Source organism: Sciurus carolinensis, chromosome 7, assembly GCF_902686445.1.
Source record: "Sciurus carolinensis chromosome 7, mSciCar1.2, whole genome shotgun sequence".
NCBI classification, from domain to species: domain Eukaryota; kingdom Metazoa; phylum Chordata; class Mammalia; order Rodentia; family Sciuridae; genus Sciurus; species Sciurus carolinensis.
In genome coordinates, this window is record NC_062219.1 from 137,669,992 (window position 1) to 137,697,085 (window position 27,094).

Sequence of the window (27,094 nt, forward strand, 5' to 3'; positions counted from 1 at the left end):
AAAATTCCTCAGAACTTTGCATATGACCCTTGAAGCAAGAACATGGAATAAAATGTCATCATGAATTGTATTATTATGTCCTTGGAAAGACCTGAAATTATATGATCGCACAGAATCAAACGAGAGCACATTAACCCCTGGGCACTACGGAAAATGTTCATATCGTAATAACGATTTAATGATGGCGAGAGGGAGTTACAGCCGCCTTTGTTTATGGCACTGATGAATTTCAGATCCAACAACCACCATTCTGTCCCTAAATGTCCTTGCACATGTTCCCATCTCTCCTGGGAGTGTAGCTCATTTCTTTCTTTCTTTTCTATTTCTTCTATTTTTTTTTTTTTTTTTTTTTTTTTTTTTTGGTACCAGGAATTGAATCCAAGGGCGCTTAAGTCACTGAGCCACATCCCCAGCCCTTTTTAGTTTTTATTTAGGGACAGGGTCTCCCTAAGTTGCTGAGAGCCTCACTAAGTTGCCGAGGCTGGATTTGAACCTGTGATCCTCCTGCCTCAGCCTCTCAGGCTGCTGGAATTACAGGTGTGCACCAGCAGCCCCGGCAAGTGCAGCTGCTTTCTGATCGACTCAATGAAGAGACGCTAATGTAACCATGTACCTGCTATACCCAGCTTGCGAGGGGCTGGAGAGTTGGAGATGATCAGGATTCAGGTTCCAGCCCATAAAGAATGGAGGAATGGAGACAAGCACACCATCTGGGGAAGCACACTGTAGGTCTGCCAGGAGGCGTCCGGGAGGGGATCCAGGTACGTAGAAGAAGGCTGGGGGAGATGAGTGCCCAAGACGGGTGGCTCAAATTTAAAAAGATAATCATCCAAGTGTCACGTGCTGAGATAAAAGCTCGTTTGGGGTGCCATGGGTCTCAGTGGGGGACAGTCTTGGGGCCTTAGGGAACGCCTCCCCAAAGTGAGAGTTGCACCAAGTCCCAGAAAATAAAGGGGAATGTAGCAGCCTGGTACAGGGAGTGGAACAAAGTTGTGAAAGCATGAAATTGCCACCTCGGTGCATCTGGGGAACGGTGTGCTGGCAGATGGAGCGTGCTGTGTGACGGGAGAAGAAGAGGGACCCTAGGGGAGGGTGGCAGGCAGTCCATGCAGCCAATACACCCAACATTCCCATGTGCCAGGTGTGGCTCCAAAACCTTTGTGTGATTAGCACATCCGATGGTTCCTGCACCCTATGAGTTCCATTATAATTATCCCCAGTTTACAAGGGAAGAAGTTGAAGCACAGAGAAGTTAAGAACCTTGTCTTAGATCACACAGCAAGTTCATAGTAGAGCTCCAGGGTCTACGCTCTTAACCTCTGAGCTATCCAACAGGTGAGGATAAGATTGTGAGATACTTTTATGTCAAGTTAATAGTTGTGCTTTATATTTCGGTATTAAGAAGTCATTAGAATAATTCAAGAAGGAGAGTGAAGTTTGCAAATCTGTGCTTGTGGAAGACGGACAGAGAAGTCAGAGTGGAGACCAAGGTGACTCCTTCCACCCAAGGCCCTCCCACCCTGAAATGCTGCAGTGGTCTGCCATCAACCAGGAAAGCTTTTGCTACGGGGACAGCTGTCACCATGGAGAGGGAGGAGAGCCATCGGGAAGGCCTGCAGTGAAGGAGGGACCCGGATGAGCTGAGGAAGACTCGCGTGTGTCCAGGGAGTGTGATGGCTTTGTCCCCAAGGGTCTGAACAAAGAAGGAAGAGCAGAAGGTTTCCGCTGGGGGTAGTGGGCAGGGTGGGGGGTGGTGGCCAGCTCAGTTTTGGAAACATTGAACTTGGCCTGCCTGTGTGAAATCCAGGAGATGAGACCCAAGAGGGTCTTCCGCACCTACTAGGCGACACTGACTTTCACAAGGAGTAAGTCACTCAGGATCCTTATGGGTGGTGAAAGGGTGTCTAAAGCCAGTTAGGGAGGGAGGGAACGAGAGGCAGTGCAGATTCTTCCCTACAGAGATTTCAGCCCTGAAGAGAGGGAGGACAGACAGGTGAGGGAGGGTTTGTGATACCATGCAAAAGGACGTTTTGATTATTTAAATTAGGAAAGAACCGGTAGCGGGCAGTGGGAATAAAGAGGCTCAAATGTCAAGGATGCCAGAGGATGAGGCCAGGGGCATCCCCCCAACAGGTGGGGGAAGCAAGGCGGGGTCCGTTCGGCAGGAGAGAGGCGCAGGTGAGCAGGGGCAGGGTGGAGGTCCCTAAGCAGGAGCGGGAGGCTGGTTGCCACCTGAGCGCACTCTGTCTCTGCTCTGAAGCTGGAGGGAAGTTTGCATGTTAAATAACGCCTGTGCTAGCCTCCCTCCAGCACGGCAAAGGTTGCCCCGTCCCGCGGAGGGAGCCAGAGGAAAACAGCAGTCAGACATCGGCACTCCCGCGTGGACTCCGCCCTGCTTCCTCTGCGGTCCTCGGTGTGCGGACGCCCAGGCTTTCTCTGCTACCCCATCGCTTTAGATTAATAGGCTCCAGAGTGTCCTTATTTAAATTCAAATCTCCTTGGCAAGGAGAGCCTGAAACAAGATAAATATGCTTTGCACTTCAGATCTCAGGTAAAGACTTTTCATTGAAGATAATATTTCTTTTCAAATGACCAGAGCTGGAGAAAGTTTTTTTCTTTTTTGCTCACTATGACATCTCATTAGTTACATGAGAATTCCCTTCCAGTTTCAGTTACGACTGAGAACTTATCTGTGTGTGGAGGATCAGAGAGTTTTATACTAGGATCAGGCACTTGCCGGCACTGGGTGGGGTGGAATAGAAGTGGCAGCTTCCGGTGGGGCTGGGCTGCATCCACAGGTGGCAAGCCAGAGGCTCAGCTCCCAGGTTGGCCACCAGCAGAGCTGCGGCTGCACCTTGCATGGTGCAGTATTCTCTGCTCCCGGAGGGCTGGGGGAAATGCCACCAGGATTTACTTTTGGCAGATATAACTTTGTGTACCCAGGCTGGTCTATATCCCCATGAAAGGAGCTATCATTTACAGACATTTAAAATTTTGTTTTTGTTTGTTTTAAAACATTTACATGATTTATAGAGACCCTTTGTGGAAAGAGAAAAAATATCTCTTGTTATCAGGTATTGATCATTTTTGGTGCAAATGTGTGAACATATTTCTGAGGAGTTAAGCTTCCATATAGTGTCGGTTCCCTTTGATGTGCTAAATTTTAATGCTAAATTCTTTAGTATTAAAAAATTTAATTGACTAATAAAAATAGTAAATAATAAAAAGTTTAATATATTTGTGCGATATTGATATTTTGATACACACAGTCTGCGGGAAGGATTATATCAAGCTAATTAACATATCTAGCACCTCACTTATTTCTTGTGGTAAGAATATTTGAATATACTCTCATAGCAATTTTGAATTATTTAATCTGTTTTTACTAAAAAAATTTATTTCTCCTCTACAGATAATTCTTAATTTCATTTACTCCAGGTTAGGAACTATGGGCTAGTTTCTGAAAACTTCCTTTTCTAGATCCATAGTAGTCTTTTTGTTTTCATCTTGCAATTGAATCCACTTTTGAGGCTGATTTGTCTTAGTTACACCCTCATCCTCAGCACTGGTGATGGACCTTCCCAAAGGAGATGCTAAATAGAGTCATCCCCCTAAACCCCAGGGGACACATTCCAAGACCCCAGTGGTTGCCTCAAATCACAGATAGTACCAAATCCTGTCTATATACTATGTTTTTTTAATACACACATACCAATGATAAGGTTGGATTTATAAATTAGGCACTGTAAGAGATTAACCATAAAAACAAAGAGTAGACTAGAACAATTATAAAGATATACTGCAATAAAATTTGTGGTAAGGAATGTGGTCATGCTTTCTCTTCACCCCTTGTACGAGGGGTTACTTGAACACAAGCACTGGGATACCACCGCAGTTGACATGTTAGCCCAAGATGACTACTAAGTGGCGACCAGGCAGGTAGCATATACAATACGGATACGCTGGACAAAGGGACGGTTCGTGTCTGGGGTGAGATGAAGCAGGATGGTGTGAGATTTCATCTTTTTACTTACAATTTAAAAATCATAATTAAAAAATTTAAATTATGTAATTTGGCAAGCAATTTAAAAGGCACACATTGTTTGTTTCTGGAATTTTCCATGTAATATTTTCAGACCCTGGTTGACCTCAGATAACTGAACGTGAAAGCACAGGAAAGGTAAGCACCGTGGAGTGAAGCACAGTTAGCGGGATGACTGTGTGGGTTAAAGGACCTGCGAGGACACTCCTCGCAAGGCAGATGTCACCAAACCTTTGTTTTCTTGATTTTAAGATTCAAAGTTTCATGTTTTCTTAGAGCCTTCATTTGAAACCTGAATTTCTATTCTCAAGTCAAACATGCCATGTCGCTTTAATGTTAAAAAATTATAAGCCTCCATACTGAGCTAGCTTTCTTATCATTTCTTTTGAATTAGAAGAAATTAAGATGAAAATAAAAGTCTCATTTCATTGAGTGCTGTCTGATTAAAATGAAAACTTTTTTATGGGGGGAATGATAGAGGTGACAAGTGAAGACATCTCTGCTTTTTGTTACTTCCTGTATGTTTTGTGCAGTGACAGCTAGTAATTTAAAAAACTCTTTCCAAGGATGCCAATAAATCAGCAGTATTGGTACAAAGGACCCAGAGAACTTTCACTTCCCTGGAAAAACAGCACCGTGCCCAGCTAGTGGGGTCCACATGGGACGTCCCAGAATTGCCTCAGTTTATCTTTTGATTTGATAAGCCCAGTTGCTTTGAATTTTCACATAGGGATCCATCACACAAATGCAAAGACAAGTTCCTGAAAGTGTTTATCCTAGCATCATTCATAAGAAGGAAGACTGGGAACCATGTGATTGTCTACTATGTGATTAAGCATTTTGAAACCTAAACTAGAATGCTGTTTGTCCATCACATGCAGATCTGTATCTATTAGCCAGGAAAGATGGCCATGGCGTAATTATTTATCAAAATCACATCACAGAAAACCATGTACACTGTGTCCCTTATATGCACAGACGTGTGGAAGGTGAAACTTACGTGACTCCTATTACCCTTGTGTGACTCCCTTGAGAGCAAGCAAACTCTATGAATAGGATGGAAGATCACTCCTCTGATTGCTTCCTTACATGCCATGTAGGATTTTAAATTAAGGTTACTGATCTGTTGAGTTTGAGTTACTTAAAAGGGAGATTATCAGGGTGAGCCTTGCCTAAGAAGATGATCCCTTAAAATCTGGTTCTACAGGTCAAAGACAGAGAGGTCAGGGACGGAAATAGCAAAGATACTCCCCTACTGAATGGAAGAAGGTGAAAACTTCCATAAGTTCTACAGCTGCAAAGAACTGACTTTTGCAAGAATCCGAATGAGGTTGGAAGAGGACCCTGAGCATCAGACAGGACAGTAGTCAGTCCCAGAGAACACTTTAATTACACCATGGCCCCGAACAAAAGACCCGTCCAACCTGTATCCAAACCTCTGACCTACAGAAACTGATAAGAATTTGTGTTGATTTAAGCTGCTAAATTGGAGGTACTTTGCTATGCAGCACAAACATGCATGTAGCATACAAAGAGACACATAAAAGAATATTTAACAAAATATTACAAATGTTCAGAGTAGTTAGAAAGTAGATAATTCTTACTGTTTATTGCAATGTTTGAAAATTATAAAATAAACATGTATTATAATCCCCTCAAAACATTAAGAGGACTACTTTTTTTTTTTTTTTTTTTTTGTGGTGCTGGGGATTGAACCCAGGGCCGTGTGCGTGTGAGGCAAGCACTTTACCGACTGAGCTATCTCCCCAGTCCGAGAAGGCTACTTTTATCAGAAGAAGATAAGCACAGTTTAAAGTCTTCTCTGGTCCTGACAGTGGCTGGGTCCCATTCCGAGGTTCAGAAGCCGATGTGACAGAGGAGAGCTGGATGGGAACAGCAGCTAAGACCAACACAGGCTTCAAGGCTCCTGTGCTACGTGTTCAAAGCAAGGAGTCCTTTCTGCTCTAACTTGACTCACTGCTTAAACACTCCACAGGGGCATCTCATTTACAATCTGTCCAGAAAGGTTTCAGAGAAAAAGAGTCCTTAAAAAGAAAGAAAGCGATGCAGGCTTGTAATTTTGTTTGTGTAGCTTTCTAAGGGCTCAAGGGAAAGCACAAATCAGAGAGGGAAATCCCTGTAGGAGACATCTTGAACCCATGTCAAGTGCAAACCAAGTCTTTGAAAGCTTTAATTGCAAAAATGGTAGGGGCGAGAAGACAGGCACTTGGATATCTCACAAATTATTTGCGTATTGGGGCGGATGGACTGCCTCTCTGGTTCTGTCGAGAAACTCCTAATACAGGAAAGCATATTGGTAACAAGGACTTCACACCTTGGGATTGTAAAACTCTGGACATCCCAATGGCAGTGGGGAAGGGATGGGGTGAGAGCTGGTGGAAGAAAGTGGGAACAGTGAGGTGGACTCACAGTCAAGATGCCACTTCAAAGCGGACATGAAACCAGAGGTGGAGGAAAAAATTCTCAGGAAAGAAAACAAAGCAGGATGACAGAAAGGAATTAGTAAGAGAAGAGAGGCATTCTGATTGGAGTGAGATGAAATCCTAGTTTTCATTTGCATTTCTCTACTTGCTAGAGACGTTGAACATATTTTCATATATTTGTTGATCGATTGTATATCTTCTGTTGCTGGTGGGAATGCGGAATGGTGCGAACACTCTGGAAGGCAGTATGGAGACTCCTGAGAAAACTTGGAATGGACCCACCATTTGACCCAGCTATCCCACTCCTCTGTTTATACCCAAAGGACTTAAAATCAGTATATTACAGTGACGCAGCCACATCAATGTTTATAGCAGCTCAACTCACAATAGCTAAACTATGGAACCAAACTAGACGCCCTTCAAGAAATGAATGGATAAAGAAAATGTGAATAAATATACATGTATACACACACATTTATGATGAATATTTCTCAACTTTAAAGAAGAATAAAATTATGGCATTTGCTGGTAAATGGTTGGAGTTGGACAATATCATGCTAAGCAAAATAAGCCAAACCCAAAAACCAAAGGCCAAATGTTTTCTCTGATATGCAGAAGCTAATTCACAATAAAGGGGAGCCACTAGGGAAGAATAGAAGTTACTTTATATAAGGTAGAGGGGAGTGAAGGGAGGGGAAGGGGTAGAGGGGTGGAAGGATATTAGAGTGAAACAGACATTATCACCTTATGTACATCTATGACTGCATTACCAATGTGATCCTACAATATGTACAATTAGAAAAATGAGAGATTACACTCCATTTATAATCTATCAAAATATATAAATGCATTCTACTGTCATGTACAACTGATTAGAAAAAATAAAAAATTGTTTTAAAAAAGAGAAGAGAGGCAGGCTGGAGTACCACACTCCTTCCAAATCCATCTGAGCTGAAACCAGGAAAGGGCACATGGATGCTCCCTGGGGTCATGCTAGTCAAAGGTCAGAGGTTCAGTCAGATGGAGACTAGGCTGGTAGTCCCATCCCTTGAGGTTCAGCAGCTCCCTCTGGTTGGGAGTCACCTAAGGAGGCCCTGGGTCATCAGTATGAACAGTCTCCTTAGGGTGGTGGTGCTTATGAGAGAAGTAAATGCAGGATTCGGTGCATCTCTCAGCTCAGCAAAGGACACTGTTAGGAAACAGCTGCCCACCAAGAAAAAAGAGAAATGAGGAATGGGTTTATTTCTGCTCATCCTACAAAGGCAAGAGATTCTACAATGCTCATTCAGAATTCATTGCTGGTTCCCACCTTCTCCCCTAGCCCTGTGCTGGGGATCAAACCCGTGGCCATGGCACATGCGAGGTAAGGCATTACCACTGAGTTACACACTCAGCCCATTTTATTTTTATTTTCAGACAGGATCTAATTCAGTTGCCCAGGCTGACCTTGAACTTGAGATTCTCCTGCCTCAGTCTCCCAAGTACCTAGGTTACAGGTGTGCATCCTTCCACTAGCCAGCATCTGCCTCTGGCACACTGCAAGAGGCACCAATGGAGGGAGCTGCAGATGGGTGTAGACCTGAGCATGCTCTGTAATTCCAACATGAAACTCTTGATGTATTTGTAGTAGGGGTGATAGTCAAGATCATTAACTACCCAATCAATAAATGGGCTAAGGAACTACACAGACACTTCACAGAAGAAGATTTACAGGTGAACAACAAATATATGAAAAAGTGCTCGTCATCTCTAGTAATTAGAGAAATGCAAATCAAAACCACCCTAAGATTTCATCTTACTCCAATTAGAATGGCTACTATCAAGAACACAAGCAATAATAAGTGTTGGTGTGGATGTGGGAAAAAGGTACGCTCATACATTGCTGGTGGGGTTGCAAATTGGTGAAGCCACTCTGGAAAGCAGTATGGAGATTCTTCAGAAAACTTGGAATGGACCTACCATTTGGCCCAGCTATCCCACTCCTTGGTTTATACCCAAAGGACTTAAAATCAGCATACTACAGTAAAGCAGCCACATCAATATTTATAGGCACTCAATTCACAATAGCTAGATTGTGGAACCAACCTAGATGCCCTTCAATTGATGAATGGATTGTTTTCTCTGATAAGTGAATGATGATACATAATGCGGGGGGTGGGGAGTAAGAGAAGAATGGAGGAACTTTGGATTGTGTAGAGGCAAATGGGGAGGAAGGGGGTGGGGGAAGGAAAGATAGTGGACTGAGACAGACAGACATTATTACACATATGATTACATGAATGGTGTGAATCTACATTGTGTACAACAATAGAAATGAAGAGTTGTATCCCATTTGTGTACAATGAATCAAAATGTAGTCTGTTAAAATAAAAATTTAAAAAAATCATTAACTACTGTCATGGATCGCCACTTGGATGCTGTAGACAATCAGAAAGGATGCTGGCCTCTGAATGCTGATTTAGTCCAACTAGGGCATAACAGCCCAGGTATACTCAATCACATGCACAGTAAAATAGTACCTCACAGTTTCCATTGACAAATTCTCCTGGGAGCATATCTTTCCTCAGTTCTGACAGCACAACTGTTCAACTCTTCTGAATCTTTCAGGTACAGGTGCCTTGACTATTTAGTAAGAGGATTTTACAAATGCCAGTTTTTGGAAAATTATGGAATGATTACGCTTGTTACTTATAGCCCACCCCATTATTGTTTTCCCTCCTTTGACTTTAAAAAAAATTGCCAGAAAATTGAAATTTGGCATAAACACATAAAGAAATAATAAACCAACCCCACAAACAAGAGCAAAACAAACAAAAATCCAGAATTGCTCATGACAGTAAGTGCCACCCATTCACATGAGTGGTGTTTGCCATTCCTGGTGAGCAGAAGGCCCTCTCTGAGCCCAGCTGCGGATTCACTTGGAAAATGAGACCTCCATTCATGTGACCTCTCTCTTCTGGTATAGTAAGTCAGGAAGTGATACTCTGACTAAAAATGAAGACAAGATTGGATTTCAAGGATATTTGCATAACTCTAATTCATGAAACACTTTCTACAATGAATTCTAAGTTTTTCCATAATTATGGGAGAGGATTTTTTTAAACCCAGCTAACAGACTCAATAGGTACAAGACTCACTGTTTGGCATTATAAAGATGTTTATGAATATGATAGTCTAAAGTTAATGGCACTTTTTTTTTCATGAAGATTTTTAGATGTCTTATTAGTCGGCAAAGCAAATTAGCTTAGGTGGTACATATTTTATTAGCTTCTAAGTGTTTTAGTAACCTTTGAATGGGTGTATGATGGGTCTCCTTAGGCATAATTTACAATTAACTAAAAAGTGACCTTTTCTTATTATGAAAATACCAGTCTTTCCTATGTGGTTTACTAGATAATTCTCAGTTTCTTTCCTTTCTGCCTAATTTTCTAAGAAGTGCTTGTGTGGACCTCTGACTTCTTGCCACTTGAACTCCCTCTCTGTCCACTCTCAAGTGAATGTGAGCAGAATAGGGTCATAGAGACTGTGCAGATATTCTGGCAGTAAAAGTACTGCCAGATGATGTACAGGATGGTGGAACAGGAGAGAGGTCTAGTACAGAAATTTTCAACCCTCAAAGAATGATTCTAGATTTTTTTAAGACAAATTTTGTAACATCCCAATGTCATACAAAATGAAATCATAGATAATCCACACATAATTCCTAAAAGATCAATACAATACCCCATGATATATAGGAAAAACAGAGACATAAAAGTGTATGTGCAGTCATGTGCCAAATATTGCTGTTCTGGTCAGTGATGGACTTTATGTGTGGTGGTGATGACGTAAGATTATAATGGGACAGAAAAATTCCTATCACTTGGTGATGGTGAAGTGATCATAGTGCCATAGGATAATGTGTTTCTCATGTGTTTGTGTAATGCTGGCACAAACCAACCTGCAGTACTGCCAGTCTTATAAACGCATAGCATGTATAATTATGTACAATACATAATACTTGAAAATAAACAACAATGTTGCTGATTCATGTATTTACTATACAAGATAAACTTTTTGTCATTATTTTAGACCATACTCCTACTTATAAACAATAGGTCAAACTTAGAAAAGCTAGGGAGCAAGATGTTCAAGGGGGACCCTGAGGATTCCAGCATATTCCTGAGAGTCTAGATGGCCACCTACATGTGCAGGGGTACAATCGTGCTCAAGAAAACCTGAGGAGGTCCTCATCTTATATCTCTGGTTGACCTGAGGCTCAGTTCAAGCAGGAAGTGAAGGGTACTGCAGAACCACAAGCTGCCCGTGGGCACTGCGTTTCCTACCACACACACAGGAGCTCCACAGCTAAGATTGGGGCTGAAGTTACCTCAGGAAATCTCTGCGCAATTGTTAGCTGACCAACAGGTTACTCAGCATAGACTTTGGTCACCATAAGTGACAAAAAATATAGACTTTACAGAATTAGTCCAGGAAGGTCATGAAGTAAACCAATAGTAGCAGCATCCAAAACGATAAATATCAGTAACAAACCAGGAGCAGGAAATCTGATTTTAAGAATTGCCACATTGTATTATCTAAAATGTTGAGTTTTCAACAAAAATTACCAGGCACGCACGCACACACACACACACACACACACACACACACATGATGGGAAAGTTTATCCCATAAACAGAAAAGAAAAAGCAATCAAGATACATAGTGGCTAAGGAAGTCAAAATATTGGATTTTCTAGACAAAGATTTTAAATCATCTATTATATACATGTTCAAAGAACTAAGGGAAATCATCAGGATGATGCCACACCAAATACAGAATATTGATGAAAAAAATAGAAATTCTTTTATTTTTTAAATCTTCTGATAACTCTTTATTTGCAAATAAAAACCAGACTTGGCCTATGGGCTGTGGTTGGTTGACCCTTGATCTGGATGCTTCACTTTTCCTCATGGTGTCTAATTTGAAGTTCTGAGCACCTTTCTTTTAAAGTAAGCTTTGTATTGAGCTATAATACACATACAGGAGAAGTTCAAAACTGAGTGTACTTTGTAGCCACCTACACAATCGAAACCCAGAACCAGCAACTCAGAAGTCCACTCCTATCTCTTGCCAGTCACTACCAGAAACAATTATCCATAAATTGTGTTATGTTCACACAATGGATCTCTATACAGCAATGAAAATGAATGATTACTATACAACACAGCATGGATGGATGAATCTTACAAGCATAATGTTCAGTAAAAGAAATTCTTTTTGAGCCAATCCCCAGAGACACATGAGCTATAGTGAGGGTACCAATATACTCATAATGAGAGTCCCAGAAAGAGAACACATCAAGTAGCAGAAAGAATATTTAAAAAATAATGGCTAGAAACTTTCTAAGTTCAATGTAAGGCATTATTATATACATTAAAGAAGTCCAGAAACTCTAAGTAGGATAAACTCAAGCAGATCTTCACCTAGATACAGCATAGCCAAAATGTTGAAAGTCAAAAATGACATGAGAAAGGTATTTCACTCCATGCTGGATCATCAATAAGATGATTTTAGTCTCTCTTATTCTCTTCTTTCTTTACTTCTATTTTTACTTCGCACTATATATGAAAGTTAACTCAGAACTGATCCAAGGCCAAGATATAAGATCTAAAACTGGAAAACTTTTAGAAGAAAACAGAGGAGCAAATCTTTGTGACCTTGGAGTAGGTAATAGTTTCTTATCTATAACACCCAAAATAAAAGCAACCAAAGAAAAAAATAGAAAAATTGGATTTGACAAAAATTAAAATCTTCAATGCTTTAAAGGACACCAAAAGAAAGTGGAAAGACAATCCAAAGATAGGAGAAAACATTTATACATCACATATGGACTTGTTTCCAGAATATGTAAAGACTAGCTTCAATGCAACAAGACACATAATTCAGTTTATAATGGGCCATAGATTTGAATAGCCATTTTGCCAAAGAGGATATACAAATGGCCACCAAAAACACAAGAAAACATCCCACATCTTCAGTCTTTTGGTAAATGCAAATAAACCCATGATGAAATATCACCTCATCTCCATTAGGATGGCTAAAATAAAGAAGAAAAAATGGAAATAAAAATATTGTCAAGAAGGTGAAATTGGAACTACCATGTACTTTTTTGCAAATGTAAGAGTGTAGTTGTTTCAGAAACCAAATTCTCAGTTCTTCAAAAAGTTAAGCAAAGAGTTTCCATGTGACCAAGCAGTTCTACCTCTATGTGTATCCCAGAGAATGAAAAACACATGTTCACATAAAAACTTTTACATGACTGTTCCTAGCAGCCTTATTCACAATAGGCAAAAGGCAGAAACCATCCCAAAGTACAACAGATAAAGGCATAAATAGAAGGTGGTTTATCCCTATACCGAAATATTATTCATCAATAAAAAGGAGTGAAGTACTCACATCTAGAACATGAATGAGCCATGTAGTCATGCTAAGTGAAAGAAGCTGGACACGCAGGTCACAGGCTGTACAAGTCCATCCACATGGGATGCTCATGGCAAGCAAATCCATGGACAGCAAAAGTAGGCCAGTGGTTGTCCTGGGTTTCGAGACAGGGACTACTGCTAATGGGTATGGAGTTACTTTTTTTGGGTGATTAAATATTTTGGAATTAGATAATGAGGGCTGCGCCACACTGTGAAGATATTAAAAACTTCTGAATTTGGTTCTTTAAAAGAGTGAATTTTGCAGTATACAAGTTGCTTGTCAATAAGGATACTGTCTAAAATATTATTTTCCTTTTTCCTTTTATTTTTTCTTATTTGAGTTTCCTAGAGATTGAGTAATATGTGATGTAAGAGCAGCTAAAATGCAAAAGCAGATAGGAGAATCTAGCTCTACTCTCTTGCCAGGCATTAACATAAAACAATGCCACTCTTCTTACTTACTATTATTTCTGTCTTTGAATATTATTATTATTCATAAATATTTTATTCATGATAACATGATAGGTTTATTTTTTAAATAAATTAATAAACATGTTCTCAAAAAAAAAAAAAAATGGGCTCAGCATCAGCGCTCTGGGTTTGTAACACAGCTTCTGTCCCTTCCTGGCTGGGATCTTGGTTAATTTCCGTGTCTCGGTTGCCTCTTGTACAAATGAGGACAACAAATAGTAATTACCAGGAAAGGCTGTTAAAAAGAATAAATGAATTGAACATGTCACCACTGAGATCAGGGCCTGATGCAAAGAAATTCACCCATGTGAGCTACTTTTTACTCTTTGAAGATGGCAAATAACTTTTTAAATTCTCTTTTAACATACTGGTATGTGTTCAGGGTACATTCCTAGTCCTCAAAAGACAGATCTCATGGTCTAGCTCCCAGATGATTTTCATAAAAAATGAGTTGGTCAAAAACGTGGTTGGCAAGATAATGATGGGAAACAAACATCACTGGTAGTAATTCAGAGTTAGTAGCTTGGATGGGTTGTTGGATGATTTTACAAATCCTCAAGCATCTTTGAGCAGTTTGGGCTCTACTTAGCATTTTTGTTCTATACTATTTTATTTGGAATTCATTTTCGGATCATTCTACTTTTCAAGGGTAGTGATTAACATAAGATAATTTAACAATATTAAAAGTCCAACTAGTTGGAATATACAGAGCATCTCAATTGATGTCAAGATGGAATGGTCTTAATTAAAAAAATGTACCTACACTGTGTAAACCAAGATCGGGGTGCACGGCAGATGCACAGGCGGGCTAACTCCCAGGTGTGAACGCTGGTTAATTTCTTCCCTGCAATTTGCTTTGAAAGAGCTTTGCTTAAAATTAATACCATTGCAGTCCAGGTTTTCACATTTGAATTAAAAACAAAACAAACATAGCTGTACACTTTTCAAAAATTATTGAAGGACATTTTGATTCCTTATTTTGAACCAGATGCACTGGGGCTAGTCAACAAATCATAGAAATCTACTGTGTGGCCTTTAATTCTTGTTTCTTTTCTTCCAGGAGAACTGATGTGAAGTCAACCTACAAAGCAGCACCTATAGGTAAGTGAGCAGATCACAGGCTGGTCACCTGCCGATGAGCATGCTGGTTCTCATTCAAAGCAAGTGGCAGAAACTGGAAGAAAGGTCTGGCTGGAAGGACAGTGCAATTCATTTAAAAAAATTCTTGGGGGGAGCTGAGAAGGACCCTATAGCTTATTAAGACTAACTCTGAAATTTGTATATGAGAAAATTATGGCTCAGAGAAGTTGAGCAACTAGCCCAAGGGCACCAAGCTAATTAGGTGCTGCCTTAAAAAATGGAGAGAGAGAGAAGAAAGAAAAATTAAAAGAGTTTTGTTACAATGGCCTGAAGAAAAACAAAATAAAACTTTTGATTCATTTCTACTTGGAACACTTGACTAATTCTTAGATTGTTGCCATTTTGAGCTGAAAGTGATAAATACAAATTAGCTATTTTATGATTATTTAAAAAATTAAATCAAAAGGACACTTTAACCAGACCTACAATGCAGGAAATAAAGACACTTCTTTAAACACTCGCAGATTTTGCAATAATTTTTTTGGGGGTGGGAGGTTACTAGGATTGAATCCAGTGGTGCTTAACCACTGAGCCACATGCCCAGCCCTTTGTATATTTATTTTGAGACAGTGTCTCACCAAGTTGCTTTAGGGCCGTGGTGAGTTGCTGAGGCTGGCTTCAAACTTGCAATCCTCCTGCCTCAGCCTCCCGAGTCACTGGGGTTATGGGTGTGCTCCACCACAGCCTGCTGTTTGCAATGATTTTTAATACAACAAAAGATGTGTAACCCCTCCAAACTGGACTGTTCTTGCCATCTGCCAAATGTTCAGCTTGACTTTATGAAGCAGACGGGTCAGCTGGTGGGCCTTGGGTTCACCTGTGTGCTCAGCTTCTGTTCTCTACGTCCCTCTGCATGGACAGAGCTGCTTCCACCCACCTCATGTGGAATTCTATTTTCCTGGGAGGACCACCAGATGCTCCTGAACTTACAATGGGGTTAGGTCTGGATAAACCCATTGAGAGCTGAAAATATTCCAAGTGGAAAATCCATTGCGTCCACCTAACTTACTGAGCTTACTGACCTAGTTACATGGCACACTACAGAATGTTGGTGGGTTCCTCTGTGTCCCAGGGCTGATGGGGAGCTGTGACTCACTGCTATTGGCCACCATCACTAGTGAGGATCAGACCATGTGTCGCTAGCCCTGGAAAAGATCTGGATTCAAAATTTGAAGGGTGGGTTCTAATGAACGCATAGGACTTTCACACATCGTAAGGTTGAAACCCACAAGTGGACTGTTCCGCACTGGAGCCCCACTGTCCTCTGCTGACGTGAGCGGGATGAAAGGGACATGTGAGGGAGGGCTTCCAATCTGGACAGGTGGGAGCCACAGGGTCAGAGGGAAGGGAAGCTGTTGGTCCAAGAGGGACTCTGGAAGTCTGCCAATCGTTGGACCCTCTAAGAGAGTGAGGGCTGGGTTTGCTTTAAGGAGGCAAGAACCTGGGTTGGGGCAGTGCCCAGAGGGTGGAAAGAGGGGAGCTGGTGCTGTTTGGAGAGCAGCCACCCCTCCCCAGCCCCCGAGAATTATAACTCCATCTGCTCCTCCTGGGAGTGCAGCCTGGGCATTTGCCTCTCCAGGCAAAGTAAAGAGCAGCGGCTTCTTGCTGTGATTCGAGAAGAAGCTGCAAAGGCTGGATCATGGAGGGAGATTTTAGCACTCACCAACCACGGCCCACTCTGGATGAAATCTGGTTCCTGCCTGCCGGGTCCTTGAGCAGATTGATGTTTGGCTGTTTCGTTTCACCCTTGAACTTTTACTGATACACCCTGGGTTTCATCTGTGGGCTGAGGGCACTTGCTTTCTGTCTTTGAAAAGCACAGCCAGAAGACAGCAGAGGGGAAATGGCTTTGACGCCATGTCCTTTTCCCATGAGGCAGCCTCGTTTCCCCAGGCCTAGGGTAGAAATCCTTTCCTGGGTCTCCCTGATTTCCAGTTCACACATAACCCTACTTATGTATGTATTTTCTTGTGGTGCTGGGGATCGAACCCAAGGCCTGTGCATGTGAGGCAAGCACCCTACCAACTGAGCTATATCCCCAGGTCCCTCCTTATATTTTTAATAGAATGTCCTATATGTGATTGTCTCCCCACAAACCCTGGATGGAGCTTCTTCAGGGCAATGACCCTGATTAATTTCTCTCTGAATTCTTTGCATCTGGTGCTTGGATGAGTAATGCCCAATCAGGGTTTGTTGGATGATGAAATGATATTTATTCAGTTTAGTGGGCATTACGGAAATTCCCCACCAATACCATTTATTCAGGACGTGCTCTATGCCCTGTGCACTCTTACAAGCTGGCAAAACAAACCCACCTGAGATAGCTCAGATACTGCTTCCCTGATGAGGGCTGCATTCTGTGGGGAGAAGCCCAGAGGAGGGCACAATTTTCCATCCCGAATCGTCAAATCGGGCTACACTCACCTCAGCCAAAGGCCACAGGGCAATGCTCTTGCTGAGAAGGAACACAGCCTTGCACTGAAACACCTTCCATGACCCTAATAAATGCCACCATCTCTGTCTTTTAGAACTCTTTCCGTTTCCACTGTGACCTTCATAGGATGAGCTGACTTTCCAAGGTGAGGAGACCCTGTCTCTGTCCCCCTGCCAATCTGCATGAGCCCTGACTCCCCTCAGTGAGCCCTTGTTCCCGTTCACTGTTTGGACTGCAGCAAAGCATTAGGCAAGCGTCTTCATTAGACTGTCCACAGTGATTCACAGATGCCTCCCCAGGGGTTACGCATAATTCAGAACCCATCAGCGCGCTGGGGACAGGCAGCTTAAATGGCTCCTTCCGGGATATGTTACCTTGTGTTCACCCACTTGAAAATTCATTGGCCACCCTGGGGTTCAATTATGCTGCCCAGTTGTGCCCTTCCAAGGTTCTTCAGCTGCCAGCCTGCCCTGAACTGCTCAGAAGCCCCCAGGAGGGTCCCTCTATTGGCACTGACAGAATCTCCACCCTGCACAATTGTAGCCCCTGTGGGATGAGGGCGTACCCACCATGTAGGGACCAAAGGTGGAAAACCAGGAAGTAGGACAATAAACTGTCTGTCCTCTACAGTCTGAGATCACAAGACAAGAGTTCCAACAAGGGATGGAGTCCAAACTTGGTCACTTGACTTTGGAGTATAGTGAGATAACACACCCTCTCCATTCCTGCATTCCTGAGCTTGCTCCCCCCGCCCACCCTCTCTCTCTCTCTGAACGTCCCTGCTGGCTTATTTCTGTATTTGGCACGCCGACTTGGCTGAGTTCTGGGAAGAGGATGACCTGGGTCTCTGAGACCTAACTGGACAAATTAACTCATCACAACTGCGGTCCATGGTGGGGCCCAACTGTGGAAGAGCTCATGGAGTGGGGCGGGGGCAGAGGGAGAGGATCAGAGAGATATTCCCACGGTTTCCTCTACGCAGAGAGGAGAGGGGCAGCCACCGAGAGCAGGCGCCATGCACAACTAGGGGTGGGGAGAAGAGAGGCTGGGGTGTTGCCTGATTGGAGTCTGTTGAGGGAGGTTAGTCCAGGAACCTTGAGTGAGGCCAACAGCTCCTTGACCCTTGCTGGGAAATTCACTGGGCTGCATGTCGCCAGCCTACAGGACGCTGATCTCCAGGTGGTCAGCTGATGCCCAGCAAGTCACCTCCGCCCAGACGCTGGCCCCAAAGCTGTGCCTCCTCTCTTGCTTGCCAGCCCTGTGGCTCCGGAAGCCCCTGCTTCTCTCCGGCAGCTGACACTCATCGACCACTATGACCGGCACGAGTGGAGTATACTGTCTCGGAAACGCTGGGACCAGGAGTGCTTCGGGATCTTAGCAGCTTCCGGAATGTTTGAGACACACGATGAGATATCTTGGGGCTGAATTGATTTACGTTTCATGTGCCTCTTGGACATATGATGTGAAGGTGATTTTATGCCACATTTTCAGTGCACCTGTCCTTTGCACTGTGACCCCTTCATAAAGTCAAGTGTGGAATTTTCCACTCATGGTAATCAAAAAGTTTTGGATTTTCGAACATTTCACATATTTCATCTGGATAACCTCAAAAAATTGTTATAGCCACCCCAGTAGGAATCAGTGACTGCGAATACTACCCTCATTCTACTGACAAGGGAATTGAAGGTCAGAGAGGTGAAATCATTTTCTCTAAGCCACACAGCAGGTAATGGTTGAACCCAGAGCTTGACCTGGGGTTGTTACTGTGATGACCATGAACTGATCAATGTGTCCAGGGAGAGCCTCTACCAGCCTCCTTGATCAAGGGGAGTCCTTGCCCTACTCTTGGCTTCCTGGAATGCTTATAGTTTCAAACATGCACCAGTGTTTGCAATGGGAAGTTATGCATTTCTGGGTTTTGTTGTTTCTGGAACCAGGGTTTGAACTAAGGGGTGCTTAACCACTGAGCAACATTCCCAACCCCTTTTTATATTTTATTTAGAGACAGGGTCTTGCTAAGTTGCTTAGGGCCTCACTAAATTACTGAGGCTGACTTGGAACTCATGATCCTCCTGCCTCAGCCTCCCAAACTGCTGGGATTACAGGCATGCACTACCAGTGCCTGGCTCTGCTCCTTTGTAAAAACTACCCCAAAGCGACAGAAATAGCAGTCATTTCAGGACATTGGGCCACCCCTCTTTTTTTTTGACTACAAGGTACTTGGGTGATGGCAGCATATTGCCTTCCAGCTGTGCCACTAATAACGAAGGCAGTCATAACAGCTAACATTCATTAGGCACCTGTTATACTCGTTCTGTGCTGCGTGACATAGGGAATTTTCTCATCTCCACTTTAGAGGAGGAAAGGGACAGAGAGGTTGTTTTTTTCTCAAGGTCACACAGCTGGTCAGTGGCAGAGCCAGGCTGTTGACTGAGCCCTCGAATCCCTGTGCGTGGTGTATGGGTGTGTCCTGGGCTGGTTTAGCATAAACCATTGCCAGTGTGACTCTCAGTCACCGCTGGGCAAAACCCCACTATGAGCCAAGCAGGCGGGGTGGGGAAGAGGAACCCAGTGTTGGCAGCAGAGGATGAACCAGGGTCTCAGGCCAGGAAGCAGACCCAAGGGGCTGGGATATTTGAGGATGGCACTGCAGGATCAAGGGACAGGAAAAGAATTTGGAGCAGAGAGTTGAAAACGTAAGAGGGTTACTAAGAACAAGATCTCTCTGCTTTTCAATTTGGTTTCTGTTCTGTTCAGGGGCAAGCTGGATTATTTGGTGGGGGACCCCCTGGGGACTTATAATGGAGGTGTTTGGATCAAGGAGCAGAGAGAAATAGCTTGGAAGTGCAGTTGCTACAAAGGCAGTGTGTGTGTGTGTGTGTGTGTGTGTGTGTGTGTGTGTGTGTGTAAGGCAGAGATACAGAACAGAGAATGCCCCATAATTCTCATTTTGCCATTTCCAACGGTCACAGTGGGCTTTGGGAGCAGCTATTTTGGTCCGTTTTTGTCGCTCCGTATACACCCAGGGCTGCTGTACCGTAATTCCAGGGGCTTCAGTGGTTCTTTAATTTGTTTTTCCATTTACAGAGGTGGGCCTTTGTCTCGCCTGGGCTCTCCGGCTTACCATGGCTCAGCTCATTCCCTTCAAATGAACTGTGCTATTTTTTTATTCCTAGTAGCGCCTTTGCTACTCGTTCAGCGATTTCCTTCTTTCAACATTCTCAAATGAGCATTTACGGGTCATGCTGGCGAGTTAATACAGCTCCTGAAACTGCGATCCATTCCTGCAACACGGGGGAGTGCAGCCGCTTCTAACTTTTAATTTCTCTTAAAATGAGCTTATAACTTCCTGCCGTCCCCATTTGGATGCTTTTTACAACTGACAGTGTTTTAACTTTATTACTTATAAAGAACAACTGCAAGAGACACATTTTTGGCTTGGAAATTCCACCTAGCTCAATGCCTGGCAACTGCTGAAGTTACATCTCAATTTCCTGCCAGAGATGTTCCTAAATATCCTGGCAATTTGGACTCCTAGGATTTACCTCTCCTTCAAGTGTACTGAAGGGGGTCCCAAGGAAAAATGAAATTTCTTTGGAATTTTGCTTTTCTGATGGGAGAACCAGCTGGTGAGGCAGCCGCTCAGGGCAGTGGAGGGACCATGGGGTTGGTATTTGGAAACAATTTTAGCTTTGCCCCCATTTCTGTCTCTTGGTGAAAAGTGAGAATACAGTCAAGATGAACCCCATCTTTATATTCAAAGAAGGACTCTACTTGCAGAGGTAAAAAATAGGTTGTGGTTAAAGGTCAGAGGCACTTGGAATTTATTCCTGGTTTTCCTGATGTGTGACCTTGAGCAATCTCTCTGAGCCTCAGTTTCCTCATTTATAAATAAGGATATTAACAACACCCACCTACAACCACAGAATGGAATCCTAATTAGAATAAGTTATATTCCACATATGTACAATATGTCAAAATATACTCTATTGTCACGTTCATCTAAAAACAACAACAACAATGTCATGCATACACAGACACTGGTATACAGTAAGAGCTTAGTAAATGTCTGCTATATTACTCATAGGGCACTACAGAAGAGAATGCTGTGCTCCAAACCCCCACCATCATCCACTGTATTAATGATCTAAGGTGGAGAGGAATCAGCTCGGGCGCACTTAGCAGCTAAAGCTGTGGCCTTTTTAGGTGGGTGCTGTCCATAATGCATGATTCATTTTTTATTGCAAGGTACCCAAACTGCTTGTTTGGTAACTTTTCTAATTTATTAGCTAAAAAAATATTTGACAATCAGACATTTCTGCCTATGGTATTGAATGATTCTTAAAATAGAAGAGAAAGAAACATTAGACAGAGTCTGTCTTGTGGTAAGTGTCATGTTACTCTAATCTGATATTGGCCAGGGTCCTTGTAAATCAAACTCACCACACAGAATCCTTGGTGAGTTTGGAACTCACGCTCCCATCTTCTTCCAGGAAGATGTCCATTTGCAAATTGGCGTCATTATCATGGGCTGAGAAATAGTTGGTAACGACTCTTGCTGGAATTCCAAGGCACCGCAAAACTATGAGACAAGAAGACACACCGCCAACACTTAGAGAATGCATAGTAAAGTGAAACAGACATCGGTATCTCATGTACAAGATGACTGCATGACTGATGTGATCCTGCAATATGTACAATCAGAAATGAGAAATTTTACTTCATTCATGTATGATTTATCAGAAAGTATAAATGCATTCTACTGTCACGTATTAGAACAAATAAACAAATTTGAAAGAAAGAATGCATAATTAAAAAATCTCTCTTCATAGGAGACTTTTTTCTTTACCAACATAAAAAAAAATCTTTGGACATGTTCCCAAATGTTTCATACTGAAGAAAGGTGATGTGTCCAACCTCCTGAGGGTCAGAGAGAGACATCTTGCGATGTGATCCTTTAGAATTTCGGCTGGTTTTAAATGAAGTCTATCAGAATGCAATCCCAATAACAGGGTTCTAATAGTTTAGTTTCTAATCATAGGGTCATCAAATATTAGTTTACTTTAGTTAATGGGACCATGTTTCTGAAAATAAAACAATAATGAAAAAAACAACAACAACAACCAATAGGAAGTTGGGAATTTACAGAGCAGGTCCTCAGTGGGGTTTGCTCTTTCTGGCTGGAGTCTGCACCAGTGACACTCATTGCAGGGTGACACTACAGATTCATTTTAATTGTTAGATAATAAATTGCCTGGATGCATCTCTTGCCATATGTACCTATCGATTAAACTTAATCCAAATGCCCTCCCTGGCTCCCAGGACGCTAGACATCAGGACTCATTGAAAATAATTCAGCTGACAATTTTAAGATTAATGACTTGGCTTATCTTTTTTTTTTTTTTCCTCCTTCAGAATAGTTTAGAATTTTTACACAAAGGCTATGCACCTCCTTCAATAGAACAACCTTGGGAATCCAAACCGGAGTCTGGTGGAGACGCAAGTGTCCCTTTCCTTGAAAGCCTAAATCTTAACATGCCAAATAACATCAACGGCAGTCATCCCTGGCTTCTGACTGCCATCTGCCTCTGTTGATTGGCAGCCCTTATGTACCCAAGTTCTCATCAATGAAATGATGGGTCCTCTCATTCTATTTCTGGTGGATTCTAATGTGAGTTGCTGATCACTAATTCATATTACCACAGGATGAGACTTGTTCCAGAGAGTCTGCTCCCCTTCCCTGCAATTTCCCTCTTTGGGTTCACTCTTACTATGGCTTCTATACAGTGTGTTTCTGCATTTTGTTCAAATGTCACTGAGACCTGTTTCCTGCACAGATGTGACAGCCCTTTTACACAGCAAGCATGAATGGGTGAGGAGATGCTTACTATTCTATCAGTTTCTAAGCCCCCCAAATTGAACTAGTACAGTAATGGCAGGCATGGGGAGGACTTGGGTCCTTTTTTTTTCCAAGAATCATTTCACAGGAATGGCTGTGTTGGACAGCTTCTCATCATCTTGGCCTACAAGTTTTAAGAGAGGGAGACTTCCTTCAACCTTTAGACCACCACGAAGTTCAAGTTTCTAATTAGAACTTGAAAGACCAGCACTTCTAAGAGATTGATACTTTTGGCTATTACTGCTCCCAAGAAATACATATTCCTTTAGCCCTTGGCTATCATCAAAAGGTTAAGAAAATTAAGAAAATATTTTTATTCAGTTCATGCCATAAGAAAACAAAACAAGCAAAACAAAACTTCCAGTTTCTTAGATCATTGATTAAGTACCACACTGTCACAACTTTGAACCAAAAGAGGTGGATTTTCACAATCATTTTAAAAAATGACCTTGCCCCAGCCTTCAGCCTCTCTTTTATTTTATTTTATTTTTTTTGATTTAAAAAATGAAAACGAGGTAAAACATTCTTTATTAATGAGCAGGCAGGAAGGACATTCCGACTTGAGCATAATGTTTCTCCAAGGCTGTAGCAATGGCATGTGAACGAAAATCATTACCAGTGATGAAAACATACTGAAATTAATGTATTTTTTAAAATATTCACTGAATTAACTGTAACATTTTCTCGGCCAAGGGAGGCAAATGCCATATTGAAAAATGATGCACAAGGCTAAAGAGAATAATTCTGTTCCCATCTATTTTGCTCTATAGATTGGATGTTGGGTGGATTAAACACTGGAGAGGCAACCAGGGAGGTAAAGATTGTTCATTACTTTCTGATATGTAATTGCTCAGGGGCATTGAGACTCACGTGTAAAGATGGCGATGAGACCACCTGCCACAATTCTTGTCATATCCGGGATTAAAATTAAGTGGATATACTTACAAAACTTCGCAATGATATACTAGCAAGCAAATAAACATATTTACACAACTTTTCAATAACAAATAAATAATATATGCATATATGTATCATTATTATTTTAGTATTTAAAAAAATTTTTAACCTTTTAAAGATATGCTTTCTGGGAGGAAAATGGCTCCTATTTTACAGCCTTATTTGGCCCCTGTGACCCTTCATGGCTTTGGGTATTGAATGATTGATTAGGCAGGATACAGTGCATCATTCTTTCCACAAAGATTCTGCAGTCAGAGAGCTATGAGCATATTTAGCCCAGTACAATTTAATTATGCATTGACTACATCCCAGAATACTCACCCATAAATTCTATAGAGCCAACAGGGGCTGCTAAGTCCCTTTGCCAGATTATAGATAAAATGTCTTCAAGTAAAATTTCCTTTACATTAAAAAATTTTACTCAGTTGGATACTTACACGTATTAAAAACACCAGCAAAAACCCAGCACTGGCCATACCGGACTGGATTCTCGGAGCTCTTGTATTCCAACAGAATGTCCACACTTCCTGTCCAGGCCGATGGGGGCACGCCATAGGCATAGATATTGTCCCATGATCCAACAAGGACACCTTCATCATCTTTGGCATTAATCTAAATGAGGCCATGAGAGATTAAAAAAAAAAAAAAAGAAAGGTCATTCCAATGAGTCCACTCTGCACTACGGCACTGGGCAATCTAAGGCTTCCAGTGCCTTCTGTATGTCCTGCATGATGGAAACAGTTCTGTTTAATTCACCATTATGTGGCCAGAGAAAATGGTTTAAAAACTAAATGTGCAAAAGGAGACCAAATAACCAAGACTCTCTCATACACAGCATGTTTTCATAGTAGAGTGAGGCTGAAGGACAGAGAGGAAGAGTTTCTTATCTATGATTAGGAGAAGTTATACACAGGGAACTTGGTCTGTGCTAGAACAGCACTGGAGGATGACCAGAGGAAGAGCTGAAAAGAAAAACAGTCACGAGGATATTGTGTTGGTGGAAGAAGAACTCAGAACTGATGAATGGGCTTTGACGTTTGATGAGTGGCAGAGTAAAGAACTGAAAGTTACCAGATGTCATCACAAAAACCATGGTGGTTTAATAAGAAAATAGATTCCCATGGGGGACTTACAGAGATTTTTTTTTTTATTTATTAAAGAAATATTTTCCTTATGATTATTTAAAGTGATTTAAGTTTTATCGTTTTGTTAAAAGGAATTTCTGGGATGTTATGTTTTTGATATGGAGGAGACTGATGTGGAGCATAGCAAAATTGAATATTGCAGAAAATTTTGTTACACGTTCAGACTATAATCATCTAGTAACAGCAGACCTCAAGTGCATGAGCAAAGACCTTTGGTGTTTAGACCATAAAACTAAAGAAAGCCCAGAAGTAAGTCGTGAGGCAACCTGCCAGTATTTCTGTGCTCTGTGGAATCTACCTCTTTTGATGTGACTTTCGTCACATTTAATTATAGTAAGACGAATCTAGGTGGAGCAGTGGGAGTTTTTCTAAAAATGGGTGCCACTTCAACAGTTTTTATAATTGACATGACAATGTTTAAAGCCTGGCTACTCAAGGTGTGGTCTGGGGACCAGCAGTTTTGACATTCCCTGGGAGCTCAGTAGAAATGTAGAATCTCCCTGAACAAACCTACTGAACAAGAATCTGCATTTGAACAGGATTCACTGGTGGTTTATATGCACATCAGTTTGAGAAGCATAGGTCTGGATTATGCTGAAAAGATTCCAGCAAACAATGTGAAATATGATTTGCATCTTATGCATTTGGGTTATGAAAATCATTTATGAGATATTGCAATATGGTGAGTTTTTATGTGTTTGCTGCCTCACCAACTAACAGTGCAGCCTTAGCACCTCCTCAGACCTCTCTCCTTGACTTACTGCATCTAGTGGTAGAGGAGTCTGTCTTTCTCACTGGCTCCGCTCCTGAGTTCATGGAGAACAGCGATACAATCTATGTCTTTCTGAATTCCAACAAGTATTAGCAAAGAGTCAGTGCTTCATAGTAGTTCAATAATCACTTATATATTCAACAAGCATATAGGCATTGTACACTGAAAATAATAAGACCAGGTCCCTGGGGAGAGATGAACAAGCAATCAATCAAATGAAAGTAAAGATTACTGCTGGGTGCAGTGGCACAAGCCTGTAATCCCAGTGGCTCGGGAGACTGACACATGAGGATTGCAAGTTCAAAAGCCATCCTCAGCAAATAAAGGTGCTAAGAAATTTGGTGAGACCCTGCCTGTAAATAAAATACAAAATAGGGCCGAGGATGTGACTCAGTAGTCAAGTGTCCCTGAGTTCAACCTCCAGTACCCGTCTCCTAAAAACTAAAGATTATTGGTATTTAGACAGAAAAAGCATACAGGTAGAGTAGAACCCAAAGAGGGAGTAATCAGTTGGTTTGGAGAGTGATGATGTTGGGGTTTAGTAGAGGAGATGATACGTGAGCTGATTAGAAAAGGCCATCCATACAGAGGACAGAGTTCAAATAATTCTTGGAGTTCTAAAACAATATGGCAGGTTGAGGGACCTCTGTATAGGTATCTTGTAAGTAAGTAACATCGGATGGAATAGAAAACACTAACAGAAAACACTTAAATGTGCAAGTATCTTCTACTGTGAAGGACGCACCCTCCACTTAAATGTGAGATTTAATCTGTCACCAAGTGACTTTTCCCAAGGAGGGTCCTTTTGCAGAGTACTATCTAGAAAATTTCTATTCCATTTGATTTAAACATACTATTTTCTCCTCTGTTCAGACAGGTCAGGGGTCAGTTGGGTGAAGAAATGTTTTAGTAACTACTCAGTTAATGTATTCAATGTGGAAAAAATATTCTTTGGTGGTTTCTGAAAGACCTTGTTCAGCTAATTCTAAACTCATGCCTTTGATGTGAACTTTGACGTTAGCCTATAAATCCATGAAATGACTGAGGTTCAGTAGGGTTTTGCTCCCCATTCTGTCTCTATTCATGATCAGTAATTCTTCTTGCAGATGAACCAATTATGAAAAAAAAAAAAACTGTATATATTACTGTGAAGCCCAAGGTAGATTATGATGTGGTTTGGTCTTTGTAGGCAGGTAGATTCGGCTTTGAGCTCACATTACCATCCTCTTACCACTGAGAAACAGAATAGGATCTATGAATCCCAGAGGTAAAAGTTCCTAAACTGTTATTCTGATGACTGATTTTCAAATAGATAGTCATAAATTA

The 27,094-nt window shown here is 41.8% G+C and overlaps 1 protein-coding gene across 2 annotated transcripts in view; it reads right to left on the reverse strand.

Annotated features, from left to right (window-relative positions):
* Positions 1-27,094, reverse strand: part of F13a1 (coagulation factor XIII A chain) — a 176,579-nt gene that overhangs the window by 51,028 nt on the left and 98,457 nt on the right. For both annotated transcript variants that reach the window (XM_047559683.1, XM_047559684.1), the window contains exons 7-8: positions 24,289-24,463; positions 21,439-21,577 (exon numbers count right to left, since the gene is read on the reverse strand). In XM_047559683.1, coding sequence (XP_047415639.1) covers positions 21,439-21,577; positions 24,289-24,463 — 314 coding nt within the window. The remainder of the gene's footprint in view (positions 1-21,438; positions 21,578-24,288; positions 24,464-27,094) is intronic.